This window comes from Trichosurus vulpecula, chromosome 4 (genome assembly GCF_011100635.1).
Source record: "Trichosurus vulpecula isolate mTriVul1 chromosome 4, mTriVul1.pri, whole genome shotgun sequence".
Classification (NCBI taxonomy): Eukaryota; Metazoa; Chordata; class Mammalia; order Diprotodontia; family Phalangeridae; genus Trichosurus; species Trichosurus vulpecula.
The window spans coordinates 23660612-23687531 of record NC_050576.1 but is presented as its reverse complement, the minus strand read 5'-3'; the positions used below and the strand labels follow the sequence as shown (position 1 = coordinate 23687531).

The 26920-nt window shown below is 47.5% G+C and overlaps 1 protein-coding gene across 1 annotated transcript in view; it reads right to left on the bottom strand.

Moving 5' to 3' along the window:
- The window catches only part of PLPP3 (phospholipid phosphatase 3), a 77483-nt gene that overhangs the window by 23643 nt on the left and 26920 nt on the right, over nt 1-26920 (bottom strand). Inside the window, exon 2 of the mRNA XM_036754242.1 lies at nt 8977-9134. Within this exon, the coding sequence (XP_036610137.1) occupies nt 8977-9134 (158 nt within the window). The remainder of the gene's footprint in view (nt 1-8976; nt 9135-26920) is intronic.

Sequence of the window (26920 nt, the reverse complement as noted above, 5' to 3'; positions counted from 1 at the left end):
CAGCGGGGGGACATGACTGTCACCAAGCACCATCTGACCAAGCTCCTCTTAGATTCCAAAGGGGCCTAAGTCCGGTCAGCCGCCAGCTACCCTGTGGGCACGGGGGACAGGATGAGCCCACGAGGCACTCTCCGCCCCACGACAGCAGGAGGTCACACTGTTTCCAAGGGGAAGGTGTAAGTCTTTGAACACATCCCCAAGGGACACAGGAGGCAGCCGGATGGAACGAGTTAACAGAGTTGATTCTTTGTGTCTGTCACAGGCATCACTCCTTTACTGTCTTCCTCTGCTTCTGTGATCTCACTGGCCTCACCTATACAATGGGCACAAACCCCATATCCATACTTTGCTGTCAGGAGGGCCAAACCTTGTAAACCTTAAAAAGCCAAAGAAACAGATACTGTTTGTTTTAAAGAATTACAAATCAGGACCTAGGAATTCTCGTTCCAGTTCTGTCATTAATCAGGACTGACCGTGCTCAAGTAACGGCCCGAGCTTCAGTTTCATCAACTGCAAAGTGACAATAAAAAAACCTCACTCCTACTTCACAGGGCTCAGTCAATCAATCGAGAAGCATTTATTGAACTCCAATTAACTGAGCCAAGTGTCCAGGACACAAAGACAAAGCAGAGACAGCCCCGCCCTCAAGGGGCTTACATTCAAACACAGACACCGCACACAAAAATGGGTATACACACAATATAGAAAGAAAGGCTCGGAGCTGGGGGGACGCAGAAAGGCCTCCTGGAGAAAAGGTCTCAGATCAGGCAGGGCATGGAGGGCGAGCGCTTTGCCAAGAAGAAGGGGATACAAACATGCCGGTTAGCGCCATTCTTCCGTCCTGCATACAGAACGAGAGGGAACCATTCTCCGAGGCTGGCACCCCGTCCCCCACACTGAACTCTTCATGACAAAGGCGCCCATTCCATAGACTCCCATTTGCTATCATTCTTGCTGTGGTCAGGAAAACTATTTTCCTTCTGAAATTGCAAAGTCATCTGTGCCGCAGCCCCCTGTGTGCCTGGAAGCCCATGGTGACCCTGTCCGACACTGTTTCTTCAGTGGGTCCTCCCTTTCGAGCCATTAATAAGCAACAAATTATTTGTTCTCTTCGTCCTATCCCAGAGGAGGCTCTTGGGAGTTGACAAGGCAGCTGTAAATCAACATTATGAACCAGCCTGGCCTGGCTCCTTGTAATCCTAACTCTTGAAAAGCCTCTTAGTGAAAACTGCCCGTGGGCAAATCTGTCCCAAAGTCTCACACCTTTGTCCAGGAGGGCAAGATTGCGATGGTCCGAGATGACATTATACACCTAGGCCAAGGATGCCTAGAATGACAGCGTTAGGATTTGCTCCATTCTGCTAAATGTTTTTATACCAGAGAAGTAAAATCAACCCTTCTCCTCTATTCCATGGCTATTCTCTGAGGCCCCACCCCTTGTAGCGGCCTCCTCCCTGTCGGCCTCCATTCCTGCTCTGGTCACCAAGGCCTCCATCTCTAAGTTTAACTATCAGTAAAAATGCCTTCATGCTGATCCCTCTCTGAAACAGCCGGCAATATAATCTGGGAGGGATGGCCGCCTGCCAAGAGCGTGCTGAGGGGAAGTCTCCCTTACCTGCCCCTTAAATGCCTGGCACAACATTTGGAAACTAATAAACTGGGGAAACAGCACCATTAGGCTCCACCGAGATGAAGCTGGATCAGCCGGCAGCTCAAGGCTGCTCTCTGCCCCATGAGGAATGGGACCCAGCCTCAAAAATGGCCCGGGGAGCTCTCAGAGAGGTTTTCAGGCCTTCTGGAGCAAAAGGTCACGGTGAGGTGAGCTCAGCGAGGCATAAGGAACTTGTTCATAAATACGTTTTGGCTTGGAGAAGCTGGAGGAAGGGAGAGAATCGGGAGGGTAAAATTTTAAAAATGAATGTTAACTAAATAAAGTATAATTAATTGAACAAATAAATACATTTGCTTTTTAGCGTACATTCGTTGGCATGGGGTTTAAAAAAAAGAGGAGGGGGCCTTGGAGAGAAATCCTGCAGTCTTGGGCAAGACATTCCCCTCCCTCCACTGGGTCTCAGGTTTCTCATCTGGTAAGAGAAGGTCTATGGTCTTTTCTAGATCCTAACATCATCTATTTAGAGCTGAAAGGTCTGTCTCCTAGACCTAGACCTCAAATGCTGCCTCAGTTTCCCTGAATTCCTTCAAGACTCTGCTCAAATACCACCTTCTCCAGGAGGCGTTTCCAGTCCCACCCCTCCCCCCAACCCCCGACAGCTGCAGATGCCTTCCCTTTTCAGATTCCCTTCATTTACTCTATATGTAACATTATCTACACATCGTCTCCCCACGCGAATATAAGCTTCCGGATGGCAGGGACAAGTTTTTGCTTTGCTTGGCCTTTTTCGCATCCCCATCAATTGGCATAGTCATTGGCACATAAGTGCTTAATACATACTTTTTGATAGAAAGGAAGGAAATAAACATTTATTAAGTGCCTACTAGGTGCCAGGAACTGCACTAAGTGCTTTCCGAATGTTACAACCACCTTGCCAAATAGGTAGTACTGTAACTCTTGTTTCACAGTCGAGGAAACAGAGGCACAAAGCAGTTAAGTGACTAGTCCAAGGTCATGTAGCTAGTAAGTTTCTCAGGGAGGGTTCAAACTCGGGTCTTCCTGAGTCCAAGCCCAGTGCTCTGTCCACAGAACCAACTAGCTGCCTCTTGATCGACATTTTGTCCAACTCAAATGTGGAAACTGAGGCCCCTATTAGGGAAGTGATGTGCCCAGGGTCTCACAGCCAGTATTCCAAACCCAGGCATCTTCGTATCCCAGCCTGGCATCCTGTCCCCTTCCCAATGCTGACTGCTTTGGCCAATGTTGGGAGAACGCTGACTGTCCCGTTGGTCGCCCTGCTTATCCACATGATTTTCTCATCCTGCCTTTTATAAAAACTGCTCTAATTTCTTAAATGCGTCTGCAGTTCTATCACTCTTCATCTTCAGTACCCCAACAATTTCCTTTTCAGAGACAGACAAAGAATCTATCTTTTTCCTTCCCCTTTTCCCTGCTGTGTTTAAAAGAAAGCCAATATCAACAAATTCCCAACCAAATACAGGGAAGTGTTTTATTTAAAGTTTTGGGTTCAGCAAGAGGAGGGGAGAGAAGGGGAGGAGGGGAGGGAAGGGAAGGAAGGAAGGGACAGAATGGTGCCTCCATTTTGACATACTTTGAGATTTAGAGATGGAACAGACCACGAAGACACTGAGGACAACCCGCCCCTTTTCCATGAGGAGAAACCGAGGCTAGGAGATGTAAGGGATTTGCCAAGGATATACAGCTACTATGGGTCTGAGGGAGGATCTGAACTCAGGTTTGCCTGGCTTGAGCCCAGCACACTATCTGCCGTGTCTCTTGGGAAGCAGGGACTCCCTTTGAGATGCTGGAATGCTAGCATTCCGACCACTAACCAGCGGACTTCCAAGGGTGTTGTAGACTACCAGGTAACAAAGGGCTCTAAGCCTTGCAGCCTGAAGTCAGGCAAACCCCAGTTCAAATCCTCCCTCATTCCCTTAATCAGCTGTGTCAATCCTAGGCAATTCCCTTAAATCTTTTGGACTTGGTTTCTCTCTATGTAAAAAGTTGGACTCAACCTCTAAGGTCCATTCCAGCTCTAAATGTTTGATCTAAGGAACTATTTTCACAGGATTTTAAATTTGGATCCTAGAGTTTTCCTAGTTTACTACCTGTGTGACTCTGGGCAAGTCACATAACCCTGTTTGCCTCAGTTTCCTCATCTGTAAAATGAGCTGGAGAAGGAAATGGCAAACCAGCCCAGTATCTCTGGCAAGAAAACTCCAACTGAGGTCATGGAAAGTAGGACACAACTGAAATGACTCAACACAAGGATACACAGAGATCCCTGAAGTAAGGAGAGGCTGTGGGCCGTATTAAAGCAAGCTTCACTGTACACAATTAAGTTTTTGCAACAGAATTTCTGAGGTGGCTGAAGGCTAAGGGGACTTTGTCCAACACATCTCAGAAAAAAGTTCCCTCTACAATATATATCATCACTGAGCTTTTGTTTGAATTCCCCATGAGGGGAGGACTTCGGTTCCTTTAATAATGAGGTTAAATTTAGTGTGCTGAACACAAGATTCAGAAGAGGTAACATGTACCAGATAGTGGAAGCCAGATCTGGGGGGTCAAGCCCTGCTCTCACTGCCCCAGGTAACATCTTGAAGGAGATGCTGGACTATGTCCAGAAAGGGGGGCCTTGCACCAGGAGATTCACCAGTTTGACTGAACCAAAATCTATCTCAATAACCTTTAGCTACAAGCTCTGGGAGCTGCCACTGCTACCAAGTCCACGGGAGTCATGCAGACTAATAACGCAATCATAGTTAACAGTTATACAGGCATTTTAATGTTCCAAAGTTCTTTCTAGAAATGATCTCATTTGACTAATTAGAATAAGTACAATTCCCTCTTCCTCATGGGAGAATTCAGAATTCTAGAAGATAGTGATCACATCTCCCCCTGCCCCCAAATTCTGGAAGATAGTGATCAATCTCCCCCTCCCCCCCTCAAATTCTGGGAGATAGTGATCACATCTTCCCCTCCCCCAATCTTCTCCCCATTAAGCATTCTCATTTCCTTCTTTTAGCTCTCCTATGGCCCTTTCTTTTCACCATCCTGGTCACCCATTTCAGGATTCACTCTAACTGGCCGCTCACTGTTCTAGAATTCAGCTGTCATGTTCTGGAAACTTTTTATTCCAGCTGATTAAACACTGTCATCAAACCCTGGCTCTTATTCCAGCGGCTCAAATCCTCTAATCTGCACCCCACCCCCATCTGTGATGTTCTTCAAACCTAGACACTTAACAGGTTTGGCAAGTCGCTTGGGAACGCCTATCTTAACACCCTAAGCCTAGGCCTGCGATTAACACTGCTCTCCTGACGTACAGATGTCTTGGCCTCTTTCTCCCTGGCTGTTATTCCTGGGTGCCATTAATGCCCTACAAAGGCTGGAAGGCCCTCAGGTGTGGAGCCAGTAGGCACCCTGGGAGTGGAATGAATGAACCAATGAATCAATAGGTGACTCTGCATTTTATTAAGTGCTCATTAGGTACCATGTTCTGTCTGAGGCACTGGAAACAAAGACAAGAGAGAAAGTCCCTGTCCTCAAGGAATCGCATCTTTAAATAGCAAGAGACAACACACAGAAAGGACTGGTGGTCAGAAAATGAAATCCGGGGAGTCAGATGTTGAGCTGATCCAAAGGCAGTAACTATTATTCCCCTGCCAGACGCAACAGCAAAAATAACTTGATTCCTGTTCTTAGAGTAAGTGGAGGCCAAAGAGGGCAGGACAAGAAGTCTACGGTGCATGGCTGGAATGGGGAGGCTTGGTCCAGGGAGGGTGACATATGTGGTTTGGAGCATTTGTGCTCATCCACCCACCAAATGGGGTAGCTCAGCCCCAGGGAGGGCCAAAGCTGAGTGGATTGACTCCCCCTGGGAGAGAAGAGGAGGCCTGGTCTCTGGAGGTCATGTTCAGAGAGTAGGATCTCAGGTGGGGAGGGAGGGTGCCGCAGGAAGGCAGATGGCAAGTCACTCGGGGAGGGAGCAGGACTAGCTGGCCAGGATGTGAAGCACGAGACAGTTGAGGAAGGGACACACAAAATGATGAACGCAACCCCAGCGCATACATATGGGAGAGGCACCAACGGATGCCACCCTCCCCCCATTCCCCAGCATGATGAGAGTATTAAGGACAGTCTCAGAAGAGTTTCAACCATTTGATCAGGGGACAACAAAGCAAGATGATTAATTTGCTCCTTCTCGGTTGGTGGTCTTGGTAATTGCCCAGATGGAGTGGATTGTAAATTGGGGGATTGGGTCTCCTGCTGATATACCACTGGGTAGGCACAACTTCACTTCTTAAAAGAGCTGAAAACATGACCGGACTCTAATGAGGAGACCAACTCCGAGAGCCTTGTTTTGCTCGTGGTGCTGTCTCCGATAAAGGAAAATGGAGAAAAGTAATTCAGGCCAGATGTGTGGAGACTGAAGCCCGATCCTGAATAAACAAGTCTTCAAGATATTAAGCTCTTCTTGTGTCTCCAAGAAGTCATTTGCATGCGGTGCAGAGAATGTTTCTCTGTGTGAATTGCTGGAAGTATTTAAGGAAGATATTTGAGAAGCAAATATTGGGCTTCTCTTCCCTCCCAAGTTCATGGACTCAGAGAATATCAGAGCAGAGGGGACCCTTAGAATGCAGACCACTGGGATACAGAACACCCAAGATCAGGAATGAAAAGGGTGTTCGGACAGAGAATATCATTACATCAGGGCTGAAGGGGGCCAAGAAGGCAGACCCTTAGAAGACAGAATGCCGTATCAGAGCTGAAAGGGACCCCAAATGTGAAAGTCAGAAAAGACTTTAGGACACACAGCACCAGAACACAAAAAACTGGCACATTAGAGATCATCTGATCCAATATCTTCACTGCACTAGAGGAGGTCCAAAGAGAAGTGCCTCATCCAAGGTCACGCATCATTTATTTGATAGCAGAGTCAGAGATGGAGACTAGCCTCATTATTAAGACCAGGGATTTTTAATCTTTTCTTGTGTCCTGGGCCCCTTTGGCCGTCCTGTGAAATCTACAGGCTCCTTCTAGGAATCGTGTTTTAGAATGCATAAAAAGAAAATACACAGGATCACAAAAGAAATGTTATCAATAAAATAGTCAATCAACAAACCTTTATGAGATAAAGCAGATGCCCTGAGCAATATCAAGACTAAGGATGATCCTGGAAGGAGGGGGGATGCCGAGGCCCGTTGACTTTTCCAGCCTTCGACACCATTATTATTTTCCTTGGACTACCTGGAAAGCTTTCTGTCCACCTAAATAACCCTGGCACTCTCCCCTGATGGAAGGTAAGCTGCCTGAGGGCAGGGACTGTTTCACTTTTGTCCTATGCTCAGGGCCTAGCACCAACCCTAACGCATTGTAGGCACTGGATAAATGCTTGTTGGATTGGCAATGATCCCAATTTTGTAAATTCCCTCAGTGTGGGGATCAAAGCTCTGTACACAGCAGGTGTTTAATAATTATTTTTTCAACAAACAAATGGGTGTCATTAGCTCTGGTTCTGAGAGGGACTGTGGAGATCAGGTACTCAAAGCCTCTCATTTTACAGGAGACAAAAGGGCCCAGATAAGAAGCTGCATTTGAGTTGGGCTGGAAGCCTAAGAACAACTGTCCGCAGGTGGAGATGGAGGTGGGGGAGGAGGTTAGGTCAGAGTGTGTCAAAGCCAAGAGAAGTCGATCCTCAATGTTGGGGGATGGAGGCAGTGGGAAGCAGGCTGGAATGGGAGTCAGGAGACCCAGATTCAGCCTCCCACACTCTCCCTCAATAGCTGGGGGCCTCTGAGCACGGTCCTCTTTGGGTCTCAACTTTCTCATCTGTAAAAGGGGTTGGATGATGTCCCTTCCAGGTGAAACCTTCCATGAAGGTCTGAGCGAGGGCTTCAGACTGAAGAAGGCTGAGCACTTTGCTTGCTGGCCTTTGCCAGTCATGGTCTTGCTGGCTCGCTGCAGAGTCCAAAAAGAGAGAAGAGCAGGGAAGATAAAAGGGGTGGATGGTATTTTATTTCTCATCCCTAATCCCCAATCTCCTGCTAGAGTCATTAAGCCCTGGTGAGGCTAATGCTGGGACGGGAAAGAGAGGCCCGAGGCTTTGTGGATTTGGAAGGTACTTAGCTTCAGCTGTGATGATCTGGGGGCCTGGGGGCCATCTGGAAAAGAGGTCAGGAATGACGGGCTTTTTCCCTGTCTTTTGCCATCACAAGGGCCTGTTTCCTCAATCACTTCTGTCCTCTGTCTCTATCCCCTTATCTACACGGTGAGGGCTGGGAAGCCCCCAGCCAGAGCCCCGCTCAGCCCAGGGCCCCTGGTGAGTCCATCTTGTGCCAGGAGAGCCCGAGGCTCCTTGCTGGTGCCATCACTCCTAATTAGGAGCCTATGACAGGGAGATGCACTTCTTACTTAGCAGGCTGACCATGACGTCACCAGACAAACTACAGCAGCAGCAGCAGGCTCAGCTGGTCTCTGCTCTTCTCTGACTCTCACCAGCCAGGGCCCACTTTGGGAGTCCGAACACAATGGTTTCAGAAACTGGGGGGCATTTAGTCTGAACAAGAGGAGGCTCCTGAGAAAAGTGGCTGATTGCCGTGGCCAAGCATCTGAAGGCCTGTGGCTCCAAAGAGGGATCGGCCTTGTTTTGTGAACTCCCAGACAACAGACCTAAGAGCGATGCATGGCAGGAAAGCAGATTGGCCTGAATGTCAGGAAAACCTACCAACCGGGAGAGCTGCCCCAAAGAGGACGGGGCTCCAGTCTGGAATGTCCCACACAAATCATTAGAGAAGACGATTCTTTGGGAGTGGGTTGGCCCAGCAGGCCTCAGAGCTCCCTACCAACTCTGAAATTCCCTGATTCTGCAACATGGGAGGAAAGTATTTCTAGTGTCTTCTCCCCTTTGTCCAAATAGGGTGCTAAGGTCACATGCATCATCGACATCGTCACCCTCCTCTCCACTGCCTCTTCCAGCTCAGTGAGATGAGAAATAGTAACTAACTAAAGAGCTATTTTTTTAAAGCCCTTTGCACATATTAAATCATTTAATCCTCATAATTCTGTGAGGAGCCATATGAGCACTCCCATCTTATAGCTGAACAAATTCGGTCACAGGTGAAGTGTGTGCTAGGTGGTGTTTTTACCCAGCTCCTCCCAACCACAAGGCCTCTCTGCCTGCCTCGCAGTCGTCTTAAGCTGCCCACAGGCCAGAAAGAAATGAGCTTTGAGAGGACCGTAGCAAGTTGGTTTGGTCTCCTGACATCCCCCAAGGGCTCCAGGAAGGAGCCCCATGTTCGGGCAGGATTCAAAGCCTAGGAGAAGCTGTAGGCACTCACCGCGAGGATGGCGATGACGATGCCCACGGCGCACAGGACGGCGTCGTTGATGGTCTCCCCTGTCTTCAGAGGGTACCTAATGCTCTCATCATTGCAATAGAAGCCTCGTCGGTAGGGCTTGATGGTGCTCGTCTCGATGATGATGAAGGGCAAGCCCGCTGTGAGGGAGGGGAAAGAGAAAGGAGGACAAGGTGAGCGCCATGGTACCAACCAGGAACAGCCCGCAGTGGGATGGAGCCAATCAAATTATTATGATCATTTGGTCCTTGTGTGCACGGCACAAAGGATGGGGCCCAGCATCCGTCATCTCATTGGCAGAGAAAGAGAACTGGGTTAGAGGTCATGAAATCCAAACCTCTCATCTGTACAAATGAGGAGCTGGTGGGAGGTTCCTTCACCTCAAGAGAAATGAACTGGCTTACTTAGGATCACACAGCTATCAAGTATCTAAGGCAAGATTTGAACCCAGATCTTCCAGCAAGATATCTACCCCACCATGCCAGCTCTCAGGAATTCCCATGTGAGGAAACTTCCCTCCTCCAGTGTAGGTGAGCACCTTACAAAGTCCCCCCGGAGTGCTCAGAGGAGCCGATTTGCCCAACGTCCCAAAAAGTCAGAAGCAGGACCGGAACCCAGGTCTTCTTGGCTTTGAGGCCAGCTCTCTATTCACTGCACCACATTGCCCAGCATATAGTAGGTGCTTAATTAATGCTTAGTTGATTACTACTAGAAGCTCCATCCTCATGCTGTTCAGTCTAGAAATCAACAAGCATTCCCAAATTGGCGATCATGTAACATCTATTAAGGAACAGTTCTTGTTAGTTAGTCTAGCCTGTCTAGGTCTCATCTTCTCATCTATCAAATCAAGCAGTCAGACTCCAAGGACCACGAAGTTCCTACCACACAGCTCTAAGTCTGAGATCTCGTATAATCGAACCACCGTCTACACACAGCTTACTCCTCCTGATGCCCGTGACCTCTCCCCCAAATACCTTCTCCCCTGTTAGAATACAAGCTCCCTGACTGGGACTGCTTCTCCCCTCTGTATCCCAGGCGTTATAAATGCCTGTGCATTGATCGTGCTGGTGATTAGCACAGCCTTTGAGACCACAGGCTTACCTCCCCAGAGATGAAACACCGGAGGGCAGAAAATGGAGAAGCAGATGATCGTCATTCATTAAGTGCCTACTATATATCAGACAGTGGACTCAGAAATCACCTAGGCCAGCCTCCTCACTGTACAGATAAGGAAACTGAGACCTGGAGAGAAATAAATCATCCAAGACCACACATGTGGGTTAAAGTAAGGAAGGGGACCCAGGCTTGTTGCCAGGGCCCAGGCCGTCTGCCATTAGCACAATCTAATTTTTATGACATATTAATACAGGCCTTATCTACCCTGATAGGTGATAAATTCTTCTAGAACAGAGACTGTAGTTTATTCATCTCTTATCCATTCTGGAACTCACGCCAACCCTGGAATCCACACGCTAGAAGTATGTGATGCCCCTGGCCCCTGCCTCTGATTGGATGGCTCCTCCCAGGCCCGCTCTTTAAGAGGAGTGTCCAGCCCAGCCAGGTCTCATCATCGCTCTACAGGCTGGCCTTTAGCTCCAGGTGAAACCCTTCAGTGATGAGGAGCTCATTACCTTTCTACTTTTCAATGACGTGGATTATTTTGGAAGGTTTTCCTGCTGTTAACCCTACACTTGCCTCTCCGTAGCTCCCTGGTTTATGAAGCAAAGCAGAAGAATAGCTAGCCAATACCTCCTAGATACAATATCTAGGGCTTATCATGTGCCAGGCACATATCTAACCCCTTCTCATGATGGCCCTTTAAATACTTAAAGACCGTTCTCATGTCCCTCCTGAGCCTTCCTCTTCCACCCAAGTCTCCCCTGATTGGGTATTATGGGCACTGCCTTCGGGAACCCTGCCATGTCAAGAGCCAACTGAGCCAAAGGTCACCCAGTGAGCCCAGCCATGCTCGGAACGCAGCTTAGTGTCTCCACCATCAAAGGTCAGGGCCCAAGTATGTCGCCTTCAGCAGAGGGCAGCCTACTCGGCCCCCAAGCGATAAGCGAGAAGAGAAGCCAGGCTTGTCTCATCCCGAAGGATCCCACTCTCACCGAGGCACGGGGGCACTGCCAACTTTCTGAGCTCTTCGAAGAGACTCGGGGGGGCTGGAAGGAAGCTGGGGTGTTTTTCCTCTGGATCACAATCTTGCTATTGTTGCAATGGGCTTCTGCAGCAGGATGTATTAAATATGCAACAGGCCACCAAGCTGGAGGCAGGCTAGATACCCAGGCCAAGAGAAAGAGGGATTCCTTGAGGGGTGGGCTGGAGTGCCTTCTAGCCCCAAAGGAGCAAATCTAGAACAGGGGACAATCACCTAACCATTACATTTCTTCCCCCCCCCCCCAATTAAATAGCCTCCAAATAGATCCTCAACTTGGAAAAAAAAGTTAATTAAAAAAACTCACTAGGAAAAAATGTTTTAAAATAGAGATTGGAAGACTGCCCTTCTAGTCCAGGCTCTGACACTAACTTTGGCCCCTTCTCCTCTCTGGGCTCCAGCCTCTTCCTCCGTAAAATGAATCTCTCCATAAGACAGAGATGACACCTAAGATCCCATCCGATAAAAGGGATGGTGGCCAAGAACTAGGATTCCATAACTTGTAGCTGCAGCCCTAACGAATAAAATAATTATTATCATGGGAGGGGGAGGATCCTGGCCTGAGTTCATCAGCTTTGGGTGGCTCCTTGTATGGAAACTCTCTCCACAGATACAGAACAGCAACTCCTCTGACACACTGTAAAGGGCTGCCTCAGGACACAACGTGTTTTCAGGCTTTCAATCAATTGACATTTACTAAGCACCTACTACGTGCCAGCCACTGTGCTAAGTGCTGGGAATATAAAAAGAAACAAAAAATAGTCCCAGACCTCAAGGAGTTTACAATCCAATGGCCACCATGGGGCAGATGCCAACTCCAGCCCACCATCTACTGCGTCAAAGTGTCTTTCACTTATTAAACTCCTAGTGTGTGCTGGCCAGTTGGGCTCTGGATACCAGAGAACCAGCTACATCCTACTGGAATCCCAACCCATGAATCCAGTTCTTCCCATCCTTCAAGGCCCAGCTCAGGTGGCCTGTCCTCTCTGAAGTCTCTTCCCATTCTGGGAACAGCAGAAATATATGCTCCCTCTTAGGAGCACGGCTTTCACTACAATCTCACCATCTATCTCATCTCTCATCCAGTCTTGTCATAAAAACAAAATAATAACACCAAAAATAATAATAAAATTGAGAAAGCTAAGATGGTGTTTATTCACCAGACCATCAGACCTGAAAAGGACCAGACCTAGAGAAGCCATTCAGCAGTGGCTTCTCCAAGTCACTCACATACAGGGTTAAGGCAGCACTGGAACCCAGGACCTGTGCCCAAACTGTAACTTCTTTCAATGACATTATATTGCCTCCCAGAGTAAACTGCACGTAGTAGGACGTCCATAAGCATATAGTAAACGAGTGAATCCAAATGCGAATTTAGTTGGCCAAGAATTCTCAGATAACCCATCTTGGTGTTAGAGCATAAAATTCACGTTCGCATCTGGAACGGCATTCTGAACAGAACTGAGTCCAAAACTGAGCTACAAGTCACATCACCCCCTCAGTCTTTGGCCTTCGGTTCTCCATCTCTAAAATGAGGCCAATGGTGCCCCCTCTATTAGAATGCAAACTCACTGAGGCCAGCGCTGTTTCTTTGTATCCCCCATGAATTGCACAGGGTCTGGTGTATAATCAGTGTTAGAAGGAGATTTGTGGATTGATCTTTGCGCTTCTGGCCCAGCATAAACACTATAGAAAACAACTAAGCCTTCAAGAGCTGGAGAGAGGAGTTGTTACAAAGGACTTTATTTTAACATATTTTTAAGCTATTCCAGTCCCTCTGCTCTTTGCCCGAGCCCCCATCTGAAAAATATCAGAGACGGCACAACTATGGTCAATTTCATTTGTTGCAGAGCCCTTTCTGCAAAAAAGGGGGTGGGGGGGTGGAGTAGCGGTGGTGTTTATATATTGTCACTGATACACAAAAGGATTTATTTGGCTTCATTCTTTGGATTTATTTAAATTCCATTGTTATTTACTTTTGTGACCCCTAACTGTTTCCTGTTAGAACAACAATTTACTTTATCAAATTTATATTGGCTCATGACAGAAATAAAAGCACCGGGCCCCATTATTGTGCCTGACATTTTGAAAGTAAACAAGAGTGAGGTTATAAAATGCTATTACCTTTCAGCATCATATCATGCCAGTGAAGAACGAAAAGAGAAAACCAAGGGAGGAAGAGATGAAGGGAGGAAGAGATGAAGGGAGGGAGGGAAGAAAGGAAGGGGAAAGGGAGGGAGGGAGGAAGGAAGGCAGGAAGGAAGGAAGGGAGGAAGGGAGAAAGGGAGGGGGGAAGGAAGGAAACAAGTATTTATTAAGTGCCTGCTACCAGCCAGTCACTGTGCTAAATACTTTACAAATATTTATATTTGCATGTATTTGTATAATTTATAGGCTGAATGATAGGTGGAGGGACTGCCGCTCACAGGTGAAGGGAGTGGCCTCGAGTCACAGAGCATTTATAGTGGGACTTTAGCCCAGGTTTTCCCAGGTCCAATACTCTAGCTAATGAAGGTCACAGTAACCTTGTGAGGTTATCAGGGTGGAAAATAATATTTTCTGTTTTACAGATGAAGAAATTAAGGGTCAGAAAGTCATGTAGCTCATTAAAAACAATTAAAATCAAAAAAAGAAAAAACCCTCCCTCATGTTTAACCTGGCACATGTAAGGTTTGCAAACAAGCTTTCCATACAGCAATCATGTGGGGTAGGTGGGTGGGCAGTTTCCTTTGAGCACAGGGCCGGGATGGAAAGATGGCCTTAGAAGTCCTCTAGTCCAACCTCATCCTTTTAGAGACAAAGACCCTGGGGTTCAGAAAAGTGAAATTGTTTGTCCTAGGTTTTCCCCCTCCTCACAGTGGCAGCCAGGATTTGAACCTGGATTTCTAGCTCCCAGCCTCTTTCCATCACAGTGCCCTTCTCTGAGCAAGTGGGAAAGCTGAGACTGTCATCATCCTCCTGACTCCAGATCCAGAGCCCTGTGCATCAGCGAGGCTGCTGACCATTTGGAAGGAGCCCCCACAGCCAAGACCTTCACAGCGGGAGTGGGGGGATAGGGGGATGGGGGAAAGAGCTTTCTAACCCGTCTTCGTTGAGCTTCCTAAGCGTCTGAAACCTGGCCAAGCTGACTCTGAACAGCTCTGAGGCCAGAAACTGGATATTCATAGTCTGCTTTTAAAATCCTCACATCATAATGAAAAAACACAGAGAAGCCTGCCTCGGTCTCTCTCCAGGGCCTTGGGGCCGAAGCCATAGACCTGGGGGGGGTGGGGGGTGTTTGATGGCTGGGCCACAGCTCCTCACATACGTGGCTTACGGCTGGGGAGCCAGCCCTTCTGCTTGGGTAATAGCTTTCACATGACAGGTCTGTAAAACACATGTTCCTAGAGACAATTAAACACGCCTAAAAGCTGAGCAAGCCAGGAGAGAAGAAATGTCTGGCCTGTCCCTTTGCCCTCTAGAAACCCAAGCAGGAGCTCTTATTTTTTTCTGCCTATTTTCTTCATTTACCACCTCTTACCCCACCCCCACCGCCTCCAAACAGGACCAGAGTGTTTCTGAGCCTCCACTATATGCCCTGTAATGGGAAGCAGAAGAAAGCCTGGGCTTAAGGGCCTTCTGCTGTGTGATTGCTCTTGGCAGGCCCAGAAGCCAGGGATTTCTCTTGGTCCTCATTTTCTCTCTTTCCATCACTGTTGTGGGTATTTATTCGCTTCCTCCCCCCCCCCCCCCCCCCCCCCGCCTCTCTCTCTCTCTCTCTCTCTCTCTCTCTCTCTCTCTCTCTCTCTCCCCCCCCCCCCTCCCCTCCTCTTCTCTCCCTTCCCTCATTAAGATTTGTGGTTTAGATATGGGGACTGCCAATCCAATCTTGACATCTCTCCAATTAAAGGGCAACCTCAGATCTCCTTCTTTGATAGGAGGGATAAATATTGTCCTCCATGGCTGTGGGAAGATACCCCATGCTGGGCCTCTGGAGAGGTTAGAGGTAGAAGCAACTTTTTCCAAGAGTGAAGTCTCAACCCCCAGCTTCCAAAGGGGTGTCCATCTCTGCCATTAATGAGCCAGGTGAAGACAATACTTCTGCCATCATAACTGAGAGACAGAGAGGGGGAGCTGAGCATTTTGATCTCAGAGACTAATATTTCTTCCTACCCTCGGCCTTCGGAACAGTGGCTAGTGGAGAGACTGTGGACAAAGGACCGCCCAAATCCCATTTCCCCAAGTCATTTTTTCCTTTCTTCTGGCATAGCAGGACTTAGGAGTCTAAAAGAGCTTGGCTCTTTTCCTCCCCTGACACTTGTCTGACATGTGACCTCACTTATTTGAGCCTCAAACTCTTCATCTATAAAATAATAATGCCGGCAGTACCTGCCTGATTGGACCATTGCGAGGAACAAAGGAGATGAGGCAGCATGGTGTGATAGAAGGGGCGCTGCATGAGAAGTCAGGAGGATGCAGGTTCTAATTGTGACAGGCACTTACCAGCCGCTTGATCCTGAGGAAATTACTTAAACCTTTCTAGGCTCAGTTAGCTGATCTGTAAAATGGGAGTAGTGACTGGATGTCCTCTGATGCCCTTCCAACCTTGAGATCCTATCGTCTGGCGATGTATCTAAGCTTTAAACACTATGTTCATTACTGATATGTGTTCTCCCTGTGGACAAACCCGACTCCTCCCTGGTGCCTAAACACACCCTTCCCATTTCTGGAATATACTAAGAGGTCCCCCCTGAATGCCCACATTCAGCCCCTATCCTGGACCATCCCTACTCTCCTACACACACACACACACACACACACACACATATATACATATATACATATACACACACACAACAATGCAAGCCTTTCATAAAGGCTTTATAGCTCATCTATCCATTTGTCTATGTGTATGTGTGTGTATGTCTTGGTATAGAGATATTGTCTGCCTGTCTAGCTGTCTATCTCTGAGACCAAGTTTCCTCCTTTGGTATTAGTGGATAACAAAATTCAAACTCAGGATTGTTGGAAGGAAAATGGGGGCAGCCATCATCTCCACAGCAGGGTCTATGGATACAAAGCCCCCTTCCCACAGCCTGGGGGATTCTCATGACATTTTGGAGGAGAAGCAGGATCGGAGCTAGGAGAAACCTCAGAAATTGTCCCGGCCAAATCTCTTTACTTGACGGATCGGGAAACTGAGGTCCACAGAGAAGGCCTCTACCAAGGCCAAGCCTCCAAATCTAGCTCTCCCTCCCATGTGCTGAGATGCCTACCCCACCTCTCAAAAGTCCTAGGCCCCAGGCTCCCTGTTGTCCAATCCCAGCTCTCTCCTCACACTGAGTTGGAGAGGCAGCTATAAAGAAAGCAAAAAGCAGGACTCTTTGGCAAACTCTGAACACACAAGAAAATCAAAGGCCTCTGTGTCAGGTTCAAGGCTTTGAAACCCTAACACTTGTGCAGAGATGGGGGGTGGGCTGTGAACAAACACAGGCTAAGGTTCACTGCCCACCCATTGATAAAGTCATATGGGAAGGGTTACCACTGGGACCAGGCCCCTGACACTCTGATCCCCCCAGCCCATGGTTCACCTCTGCACCAAATTCAACACAGGCCCCTCACTCTCTAAAATGTTTTTGGGAGGTTGTATGAAGGAAAATCAGGGGGTCAGAGGCGGGGTTCACATTCCCCCCATCCAGACCCTGATTAGATATTCCAAGACCTAATTATAGCCTGGTATATCCAAGGGAGAATGCACCAGACTAGAGGGGCCAAGGCTTGGGCATGAGCCTCCTCCGCCAATAACCCACTGGGTAAGCACCTTCAGCAAATCACTATTTGTCTCAGGCTTGGCTTTTCCATCTAGGAATTGAAGGAGTGGGCACCCCTAAAATGTTCTGATAAGTCTTTTTTTGTAAAAGCCTCTGTTCTAAGCCCCTCCCAGCTCTGACATCTCTTGTTCTAAGGCCCCTCTCAGCTCTGACATCCCTTGTTCTAAGGCCCCTCCCAGCCCTGACATGCCCTGTTCTAAGCTCTCTCCCAGCCCTGACATCCCCTGTTCTAAGCTCCCTCCCAGCTCTGACATTATCCAATGACTAGAGAAGACATTCTCCCAAGTCTTCAGTTTCTCCTTCCCCATAGGCTTACCCAGCCGCTTGACAAACCAAATCCTTCCTTCGAAGTTGCTAATGCAAATATTTAGGTAATATGCAAGTGACAGGCTTTCTATTTAAAGTAATTAAGAGCTGCTGGTCTTCGGAATGTGCAGCCCACCTTATTTGGTTTACAATATTTGTTCAGATTTTGAGCCTGGACACAATCCAGACTCCACCAAAGTGGGTCTACTATGTCAGTTTGTCCCTGACCTGGATAAGAGCAGCCATGACAAACACTAGCTTTTTACTGGTGTGAATGTAAAGCATTTCGAGTGTGGAGGCTGTTCTGGAGGAAGAATGACTAATTCTCTTGAACTGGGGTGGCTGGGCTTTTTTGACTCTGGGCAGGAGTCTCTGGAGACGTAACACAACCAGGGCCACAAGAGACCCAGGTTCAAACCCGACCTCTGACACTTCCTGTCTCGGGAGAGCTTGGATAAGATTTCTCATCTCTGAATCTTAGCTTCCTCATCTCGGAAAAGGGAAGATTTTGAACTACGTTCCATTGCAGAGTTATGGAGAAGATCCCCCGAGCTACCATTCTCCAGAAAGGCCCCGCTCTGACATCTCATCGCAGTGTGAAGATGGTCCTGGTTTTTCATAGGCTCAGAGTATGGACCCCAAATTCCAGCCAGTTCTAGAAAGCTGGGCAGGCTTTAAGTATGGAGGCAACCATGGATCAGGTAACTACACTAGAAACCCTGACCAACTTAAGGAAGCAGGAGGCTGAACAACAGAAGGGTGGTCATCAAGTAATGGATTCCTTCCACCTCAGCAAGCCATGAAGGTCTCCTATGAAAACAAGTAAATGTTATGATCTATGTTGGTGGAAAGACTGGATACACTAGGGAGATAATGGAGCCCTGACCTGCTGAACCTAGAATGACAATCCTAGTTACCTACCATCAACCGACAAGCATTTATTAAGCAGCTACTGTAATCTAGGCACTGTGGATACAAAGACAAAAAAAAAAACACTGCAGAAACTCCATTGTTAGTACGCTGCAAATCAGTCAGTTAATATGTGCTTATAAAGCACCTACTATGTGCCAGGCATTGTAGAACTTTTATTTTTCACACATACACTCTCTCTCTCTCCTCCTTGGGAATTTTTTGCCATCACCCACACAGTGACTTCTAGCATGAAATCCCTTCTACAATCCTTTATTTGAGCCTAGGTACTTCTACCCACGCAGAGGCTCATCCCTCAAGCATTTCTATACAGTCACTCCAGGGAGCAGGATCCAGCAGTCCATCCACAGGCATGGGTAACATATTCCCCCAGATTAATAAATTCATCCCATAAATACGCCACTCAGACTGGGCTTGGGTTCTTCTCTCACCCTCACCTGCCCCCACCATGTGTTTGCTATGGCTATTAAAGACTGTGGCAAACATTTCCCCAAACAGCCCGTTTCCCATTTGGGATGACGGGGAAAGAGGTCGACCCAGGTCACTTGTATCACACCCACTCTGCCCTGGGCTTCCACTGGGCGGTGTTACAGGGGCCCACTTAATGGTCTTGGAGCCCATCGCCCTTCTGCATTCTCTGTCCCTACTCTCCAAAACGATGCCTTTGCCCAGGCTCACACTTGGCACATCTGCCTTGAGTCCACCCTGAGAACCACCTTTTACATCTACCCTTGATGACTTCTGATGTCCTGCCAATACACGGCTGAGTTTATTTTACCGCCCTGTGAACCTCCCGTTTTCAGCACACCTGGCTCACCCAGCTTGGATGCAGGCATTCATTCAGAGGAATGCATTTGGAACCATTTGAAAAACAAAAACATTTGGGGGGCTCCCCCCCCAATTATGATTATCACAATTACTGTTATTATAGGCTTGCCTTTTAGCCAGCATCATGGAATGGTTGGGGTGTGAATGACCGGGTCCACAACCTGAAATTTCCTTTCCTGGGGCGGTGGCTGATGTTCTGCTGACCACAGTAAAAACCTCAACTCCTTGTGAAATCAGAGGCGGTCCTGGACAGCCTCCTGCCTCCTCCAAGCAGCACAGCAACACTCGGTGTGTGCTCTTGTGGGGGGCCTGGCTCGAGTCTGGAGTACCTAATTAATGTTTTTCAGCTGGCCGCACCCAAAAATATTGATGCCGGTTGTGTTTGTTTATTTGGCGAAGGGGGAGAGGGAATGGGGGCAATGCCAAGCAGATCCCCTTTCGGTTTCCGGCAGAGCTCTCCATGTCTCATTCTCACCAAAGCTGCAAACTGGACATGGGCCCTAATAGGAACCTGGCCTTGACTGGCCGCCAGCTTCATTAGCTGGATAATTATCATCGTACAAATCCAGCCTTGAGCAAGGAAGGCAGGGGTGACTTTGAAGCAATGGACACAGAAGCTGGCCTCTATTGTTGACATTATAAACAATGATGACTAGTACTAATATTAACAAATGAACTGAATTAAGAATGCTGAGGAGGAGACAGGGCTGAAACACAGAGAGAGCAAGCTCTTCTCCCTGCCCCCCTCCCCTTGCCGACAATGTTCTCTAGGTAATGGATGCTACACAGCTAGGAATCATGACAAGAAGGAGGAGGAGGAAGACGAAGGAGGAGGAGGAGCCAACTTGTCACATAGGTATTAAGTGGCAATGCCAAGATTTAAACCCAGGACCTCTAAATATGGAACTAGTGTTCATTCTATTGGAACATAATGACTCTCCCACCTTTTCACAGACTTCTCTATAACAACCCACTGAGCAGTAATTATTTAACACCTATTACTTTCTAGGAATTGTTTTAGGTGCTGTGAGTACAAATATAAAAGTAAAACTGCCCTTGCCCTCAGGGTGCTTACCTTCAGTCAATATTCTCGAACCAAGAGAGTATTACTATGGGTGACAACAGAATTGAAGACAGGGAGATTACAAATCCTATTACTTTTTTTTAAACCCCACACCTTGGCAGAGTTGGGTGTTAGTTTCTATAGCATTGCTACACCCATTATCTCAAGTGATCCTCTCAATAACCCTGTGACACACGTCATACAAGTATTACTGTCCCCATTTTTCAGGTGAGATAGCTGAGGATGAAACTGACAGTCAACTGAGTAGTCAAGACCTGAATGCGGGTTTCTTTAAGCCCAGTTCCAGCGTTTTGGTGGAATACTATCATGACTGGGCTACCCAGACAAGGAGCCACGCAGGGAACAGAGTGAAAGCAAAAGAGCATTTGCTTTGGAGTCGACAGGAGCTGAGTTCTACTTCTATCACTGACACTCACTACCCATGAAACGAGCCTTGAAAGACTCAGAGGATTTCCATGGGGCTGTGAGGAGCAGAGACAACGTGTACTATGGAAAAGGTGCTGGCTTTCTGGAGTCCCAGGATCTGGGTTCAAATTCCACTTCTGATACTTACTACCTGGATGGCCTCATACAAGACCCCTACCTTTCCTGGGCTTCAATTTCCTCACCTGTAAAATCTATGGTCCCTTCCAGCTCTGGGCATATGATCTTAATGACTGAAGGTGCCACGCCTTTTGAACCAGAAAAACCATTGCTAGTCCTATGGCCCAAAGAGATCAAAGAAAGAGAAAAGGAACCAATCTGTACAAAAAATATTTATAGCAGATATTTTGTGGTGGCAAAGAACTAGAAACTAGGGAATGGCTGAACAATTGCTAGATGAATGTGACAGAATATGGTATTATTACATTCTAAAAAAGGATGGGGGCGGAGGCGGCAGTTTCAAAGAAACCTGGAAAGACTTACTGAATGGATGCAAAGTGAAGTGAGTAGGATCAGAACAATTTATGTAACAACTTTGTAATGACAAATTTGAAAGATTTAATAACTCTGTAATTCTAAAGGACTGATGGTGAAACCTCCTACCTGATCAACTCATCTCCTGCTAAGACTTATGGTTCAGAATAAGAATATGTTTGGAGAAACGGCCAAGGCAGGAATTTGTATTGCTCAACTACATGTGTTATAATGGTCTTGTGTTTCCTTTCTTTTACAATTGCTAAAGAAAAACAGAGGACACTGGGAAGGAGAAAAGGTGGATTTTTGTTTGTTAGAAAAAAATAAATTAAAGAGCAGAGAGATGGGGAGGGACAAGGAGTAGGAGCTAAGACAGGAAGGCAGTAATTAGCATATGGTCTAGAAGTGAGAGCTAGCTTTGAGAACCAGTAACGAAAAGGCTAACGGATGTGGCCTGATTACAAAAAGACTCAAATTCTAGGCTGAAGAGCTGTAACATAATCTGATGGGCAGTATGAAGCCTCGTGGATTTTTTTAAGCAAAGGAATGATACTTTATTTAATAAATGGGCTACAAGGCTATGTCCGAAAGATACTAAAGCATGGATGGTCCACCTGAAAGTAAAATCTTGTCCTAAACTACACATGATTCCACCCACCACTTCAGATTGCAGTCATTCCAATGTCCAAAATTCCAAGCATCTCTTGGAAAAACCAACACTTAAGTCAAGAACCCAGCTGTTCTGTTTACATGGTGACTAACCACTGGTTTCCCTGCTTTGCTCAAGGAGGCCACCATGTTGGCCAAATGTGCTGTGACCTGTGGACTGAACCTGAGAGTGTGGGAACCAGGACTAGAGGGGGCAGGGAGGAATGAATGGGACAGAGAGGAGGGGTTACAGTGAAGCATGTTTCTGCTTAATAATTAAGAAGAGCTTATTAATAATTGTTGTTGGACAAAAGTGGGAACAGTCTGCTTTGTGAGAATTCCCCTGATGCTGGAGATTGTCAAGAGGACGAGTAGAAAAAGATTCAGCAGGCATGTAGACGAGGCATGGAGTCAGCCTCTAAACACTACGATGGGAGCTAGTCTGGTCTAAGGGGAAAAAGATGACTGTAACTGGTGTCAGAGGGCCAGGTCCAAAACTGTAACAAGAGAGGGTTAGATTAGATGGCCTCTAACTCCATGACTTAGGGTGCTAGGTGCCGCCACAGTGCACAGGGTGCACTCAGCAAGACCTGAGTTCAAATCCATCCTCAGACACTGGCTATGGGACCCTGAGCAAATCATTTTACCCTGTCTGCCTCAGTTTCCTCATTTGTAAAATGAGCTGAAGAAGGAAATAGCAAACCACTACAGTATCTTTACCAAGAAAACCCCAAATGGGGTCAAGAAGAGTCAGACACACCTGAAACTACTGAACAACAACAAAATTCTATGACCCTGCAACCTGTTGGACCTCTCTGGGCTTGTTTTCTCTTCTGTAAAACAGAGGAGCTGGACTAGATGGCCCCAAGGTCCTTTTCAGCTTTGGGGCAATGACTGTGACGGGAAGGTGCTGCCAGAAAGGACCTGAGGCAGTCTCATAGCGGGCAGGTCCTCCTTCATCCCTGGGAGCACAGCTAACAAGGGTGACCAGGGCTGCTCCCACCTCCCAGGCTCTGTCAATGTTCCTTTTGTAAAATGTAGAACTTTTCTTCCAATCTGACAGCCACCACCTGCACAAATAATCTCGGTGGGTAATTCTGTAACTGAATACATGCACTGAAAGCTGCAAAGTTTGAAGTCCCCCAAATCCCTTTGACCTCCTACTTAAAGGCTCACTAGTCACTTTCTAATTTAGAGTTGATTTCCTTTCTATAGGCCCGCCCTATAGGATTCTCTTGTTTTGAGTATCTGGGGGGAAATGGATTACATTAACTCCCTTCATTAAAATGGAAGTCAAGCTTGGGCCAGTGATGTTCGAGGTCTGGCAGACTTGCCTGAGACCTCTCCAAAAGGTACAGGGAAGAGTGGGCGTGAAGCTTTAGAAGTAACCTCTTGCTGAGAGAGGGCTGAAGCTGGCCCTGTAGACATGAAATCCAACTCTTTCTTTCTCCACCCCCTCCCTCCAGCTTCGGAGTCTCTCCTCAAAGGCTTTGCCTCTTGGTGGGATCTTCTTCGGCCTACACTGCACTGGGTACCCAGCCAGCATCACCTCCACACAGTACCCAAACAGGAAGGCCATCAGCCCGCCATGTCTGATCCACACCAAGCACCAAGGTACAATAAAGACCAGTCTAGCTCTAAACACAGTAGTCAGACTTACCCATCTTTGGGGAGAGAAACAAAGCTTCAGCTGGTAAATCCACAAGAAATGGGCAAAAACATGGTGACTGTCATTATTAGTGATGCTGATAGTAATAAAAATAGCTCACACTTTTAGAGTGTTGTAAGACTTGCACATACCTCACGTGACCCTTACAACAACCCTATGAGTCCAGAGACATGGCTCCTTCTCTCGTCCCCCAAAGAGGTCTGACATACCAGAGAGCCCAGAAGCACACAGAGGTACCAACAAAGTGCAAGATTTCACAGGAGGGTTTTTATACGAAGGGGCAGATCAGGGAGGGCTTCATGGAGGAGAAGGCATTGAAAGTGGCCTTCAAAACTGAAAAATTGAGGATTCCCATAAATAGAATAGAAACGTAGTCCCAAGTGTGCAAGGCATACTCATGCAAATGAGTTTTGGATTATTTTATTTTCTTGTTTTCCACTATCTGTGAGATCCTCCACTGCCAGGTGGTGACCCATTGCTATATGGAAACCTACTATATTTATGTGGCTGTCATCTGAAAGTGATTGGCATTCTTAGGGTTTCACAGGACCCAGGGCTGGGCTGGCTGAGCTCCCAAGGCTCCCCAAACTGCCACCCTGAGGATGGATGGGAGCTGAAGTTTGAGGAAGGCCAGCCTACTCCAAAGTGCAGAGGCCAAGAAATGAGCAATAGGAAATTAGGGAAAAAATCTGGACTTTATCAAAGTCATCTGATCAGGGGAGGAAATGTCTTATCTGGGGCAGAGGTTAGAACCTGTGCAGGAAATCACCAGGGTTGAGTAAATGGACCTGGAAGGCAGGAGATGAGGGTCAGAGGCCCCTCTTGATCTGCTGACTGTGAGCTGGTGTGTTCTTGGTCAAGTCATTCCCACGAAGCCCCCTACCACCTTCTGAGCCCCAGGCTCCTCATTAATAAAAGGAGGTTACCATGCCAACCCCCGAGGGCTGATGTAAAGATCCAGTGGGACGAGATGTGAAAGCACTTTGCAATCATAAAACCACCTATAAATGTCAGCGATTAGCCATATTGTGATGAATTAGAACAAATTGGAGAACAAATGAACTCACTCTACTGTGATTTCCTTGTTAATGAGGGTTCTGTTAATGAGCTAGTAGCTAGCTTTCCATCTACAGATGTCACTGAAACCCAAGAGGAGAGGGAACAGGGAAGGTGGGGATTATCTTATCGTAGTCACTTATCAATTTATCTTATGCTCAAAAAAGAGAACAGACACTCAGTGATGCCAGGTATCGGGAAAGGGAACTTTTACTTCCAAATGGAAGGCACTATGGACAGGATGCTGGATCTGGAGTCAGGAAAACTTGGGTTCAGATCCCACTTCTGCCCCCGGCTATCTGGGTGGCCACAGCGCACAGAGCACCAGGTCTGGAGTCAGGAAGATTCCTCTTCCTGAATTCAAATCTGGCCTCAGACACTTATTAGCTGTGTGACCCTGGGCAAGTCACTTAACCCCATTTGCCTTAGTTTCCTCATCTGTAAAATAACCTGGAGAAGAAAATGGATGGCCAGCTGCTCCAGTATCTCTGCCAAGAAAACCCCAAATGGGGTCAAGAAGAGTTGGACACGACTGAAAAATGACAACCTGTACGTGGCCATGGGCAAGTGACCCGTGGTCAAAGCGAGGAGCCTCAGTCTCCTCACCTGCAAAATGGGGATAATACCCGTCATAACTCACATAATTCACAGGAATTGCTGGGAGGTCTAAATGATCATCCATGTTGAGCTCAGGGGAGAGAGGGAGAGGGAGAGAAAGAAAGTATTTACTCTGTGGCTGTTTGGTCTTTATCCCAAGAATTATTATCATTATAATATCTCACATGCATAGAATGCTTTACCAACAGGATTGCCTTTGATGTGCAGAATAATCCTGGGAGGTAACTGCGTTTATGCCATCATTTTACAGAAGAGGAAATTGAGGCTGAGAGGTGTCAAGTGACTAGCTAAGGCTGGATTTCACCTCAGGTCTTTCGGACATTCTTTTCTTGGGCATCTTCCCTCTGAAATTACTTTCTGTTTACTCTGTATATAATCCCGTCAGTATCTAGTTATTTAAGAGCAGTCTCTTTCATTAGTATGTAAGCAGCTTGAAGGCAGGGCTGATTTTTGCCTTCCTTTCTGTGCCCAATGCTTCTTAACAAAGTATCCAGAAGGAATAAGTCCTTGATAAAAGCTAGCTATCTTATCTACTATTCTTATTACTGTTTGGTGTTTATGGCTGCGGCAATCCCATGGAGGACCTAAGATCCTTCAGTCTCCCATAGACCATGGTCCTAGAGCGACAGGGCTGTGGCCCACCCCCAGACCACCAAGGCTGCTCCCCACCCTTCCGGTTAACTGAGAATTCAGGTGGTGGTTCACCCAGAAGGAGAGAATACATCTTAGTATTGAAGCAGCAATAAGCCCCTCTCTGCTCTAGAAGGGCTTAGTCTGCCAAAATTCTCCCAGAAGCCACTGCTGGCTGATGCCTTTTCCAGCTGTTCAGGTAAAGGGTGGCTCCAGGGGGCCCAGAGGGAGCTTTCTTCCTCAGCCTCTGAGACCAGGCCCCTGTTTTGTTCTTCATACTCCCCACACAGGGGAGGCCACTCGGAGCCTGTCTCTTTGTCCCCAGAGAGGTCGGGATACAATGTCTAGAGTGTTCCTTTAAAAATAAAAGTGGATTGCTAGCAACTTCCCATTCCAGCCTGTCTCTGCAACAATGACCAGTCAGGCTGTCCAGCAATGTGTGAATAAATAGGGGGTGGGGGGGGAGAGAAGGTTAAAGCAGCCAGAGGGAATTGAGAGTCTTCCCCTGATCCCACCTCCCACCAACCACCAAAGCTCCCCCCTCTATGGCAGTAAATGTCGACAAAGCCCCCAGTGTTCTCTCCCCCCCAACCCCACCACCCCCATTCAAAAAAGAGGGCGCTGTGCCAAGTAACGTTACTCCCCCTCACCATGGTACTGCCATGAGTGCAGCCTGGTATGTTTGCTGAAAAATCGCTGGTTTTCATGGAAATGCTGGTCCCACAACAACCCCCTTTTGTCAGATTGGAAGTGAAAAGAGGAGGAGGTCTCTGATGGGGACTTAATGGGAACAAAGGCCCATAAGCTGGCCGGGCTAGTCAGGCCTCAAAGGCCCAGGTCTCCTTCCAGAACTGCTTCCCCTCCCACGTTCTCCCAGGACGGTCATCCCCCCAGCCAAGAGTCCTTCTGGATCCCTCCTGCACACCCTGTCACAGGCTTTGGAGCCACAGGATTCTGGATTCTGGGCTTAGGTCTGAGATTTACGACTCTGGGGCGGCCTTGGCTACTTCGGGCCCCAGTTTGTTCATCTGTGAAAGGAGGTAGTTGTACCCATCAAGGGGTAATGACGGAACAAACTGTAATATATAGAGGAAATAGGAAATTATGGGGTAGTCAGGGGAATAACAAATATGAGGAATTCAGAGAACCCTGCAGAGTGAAGTAAGCAGAACCAGGATAACTGCAATCATGGAAAGGGGAAAAGAAAATCAAACGCAGCCAAGGCCTATATAATTGGAATGACCAACCCTGGCTCCCACAACAAGGAGGATTTCCTTTGAGGGAGAAGAACA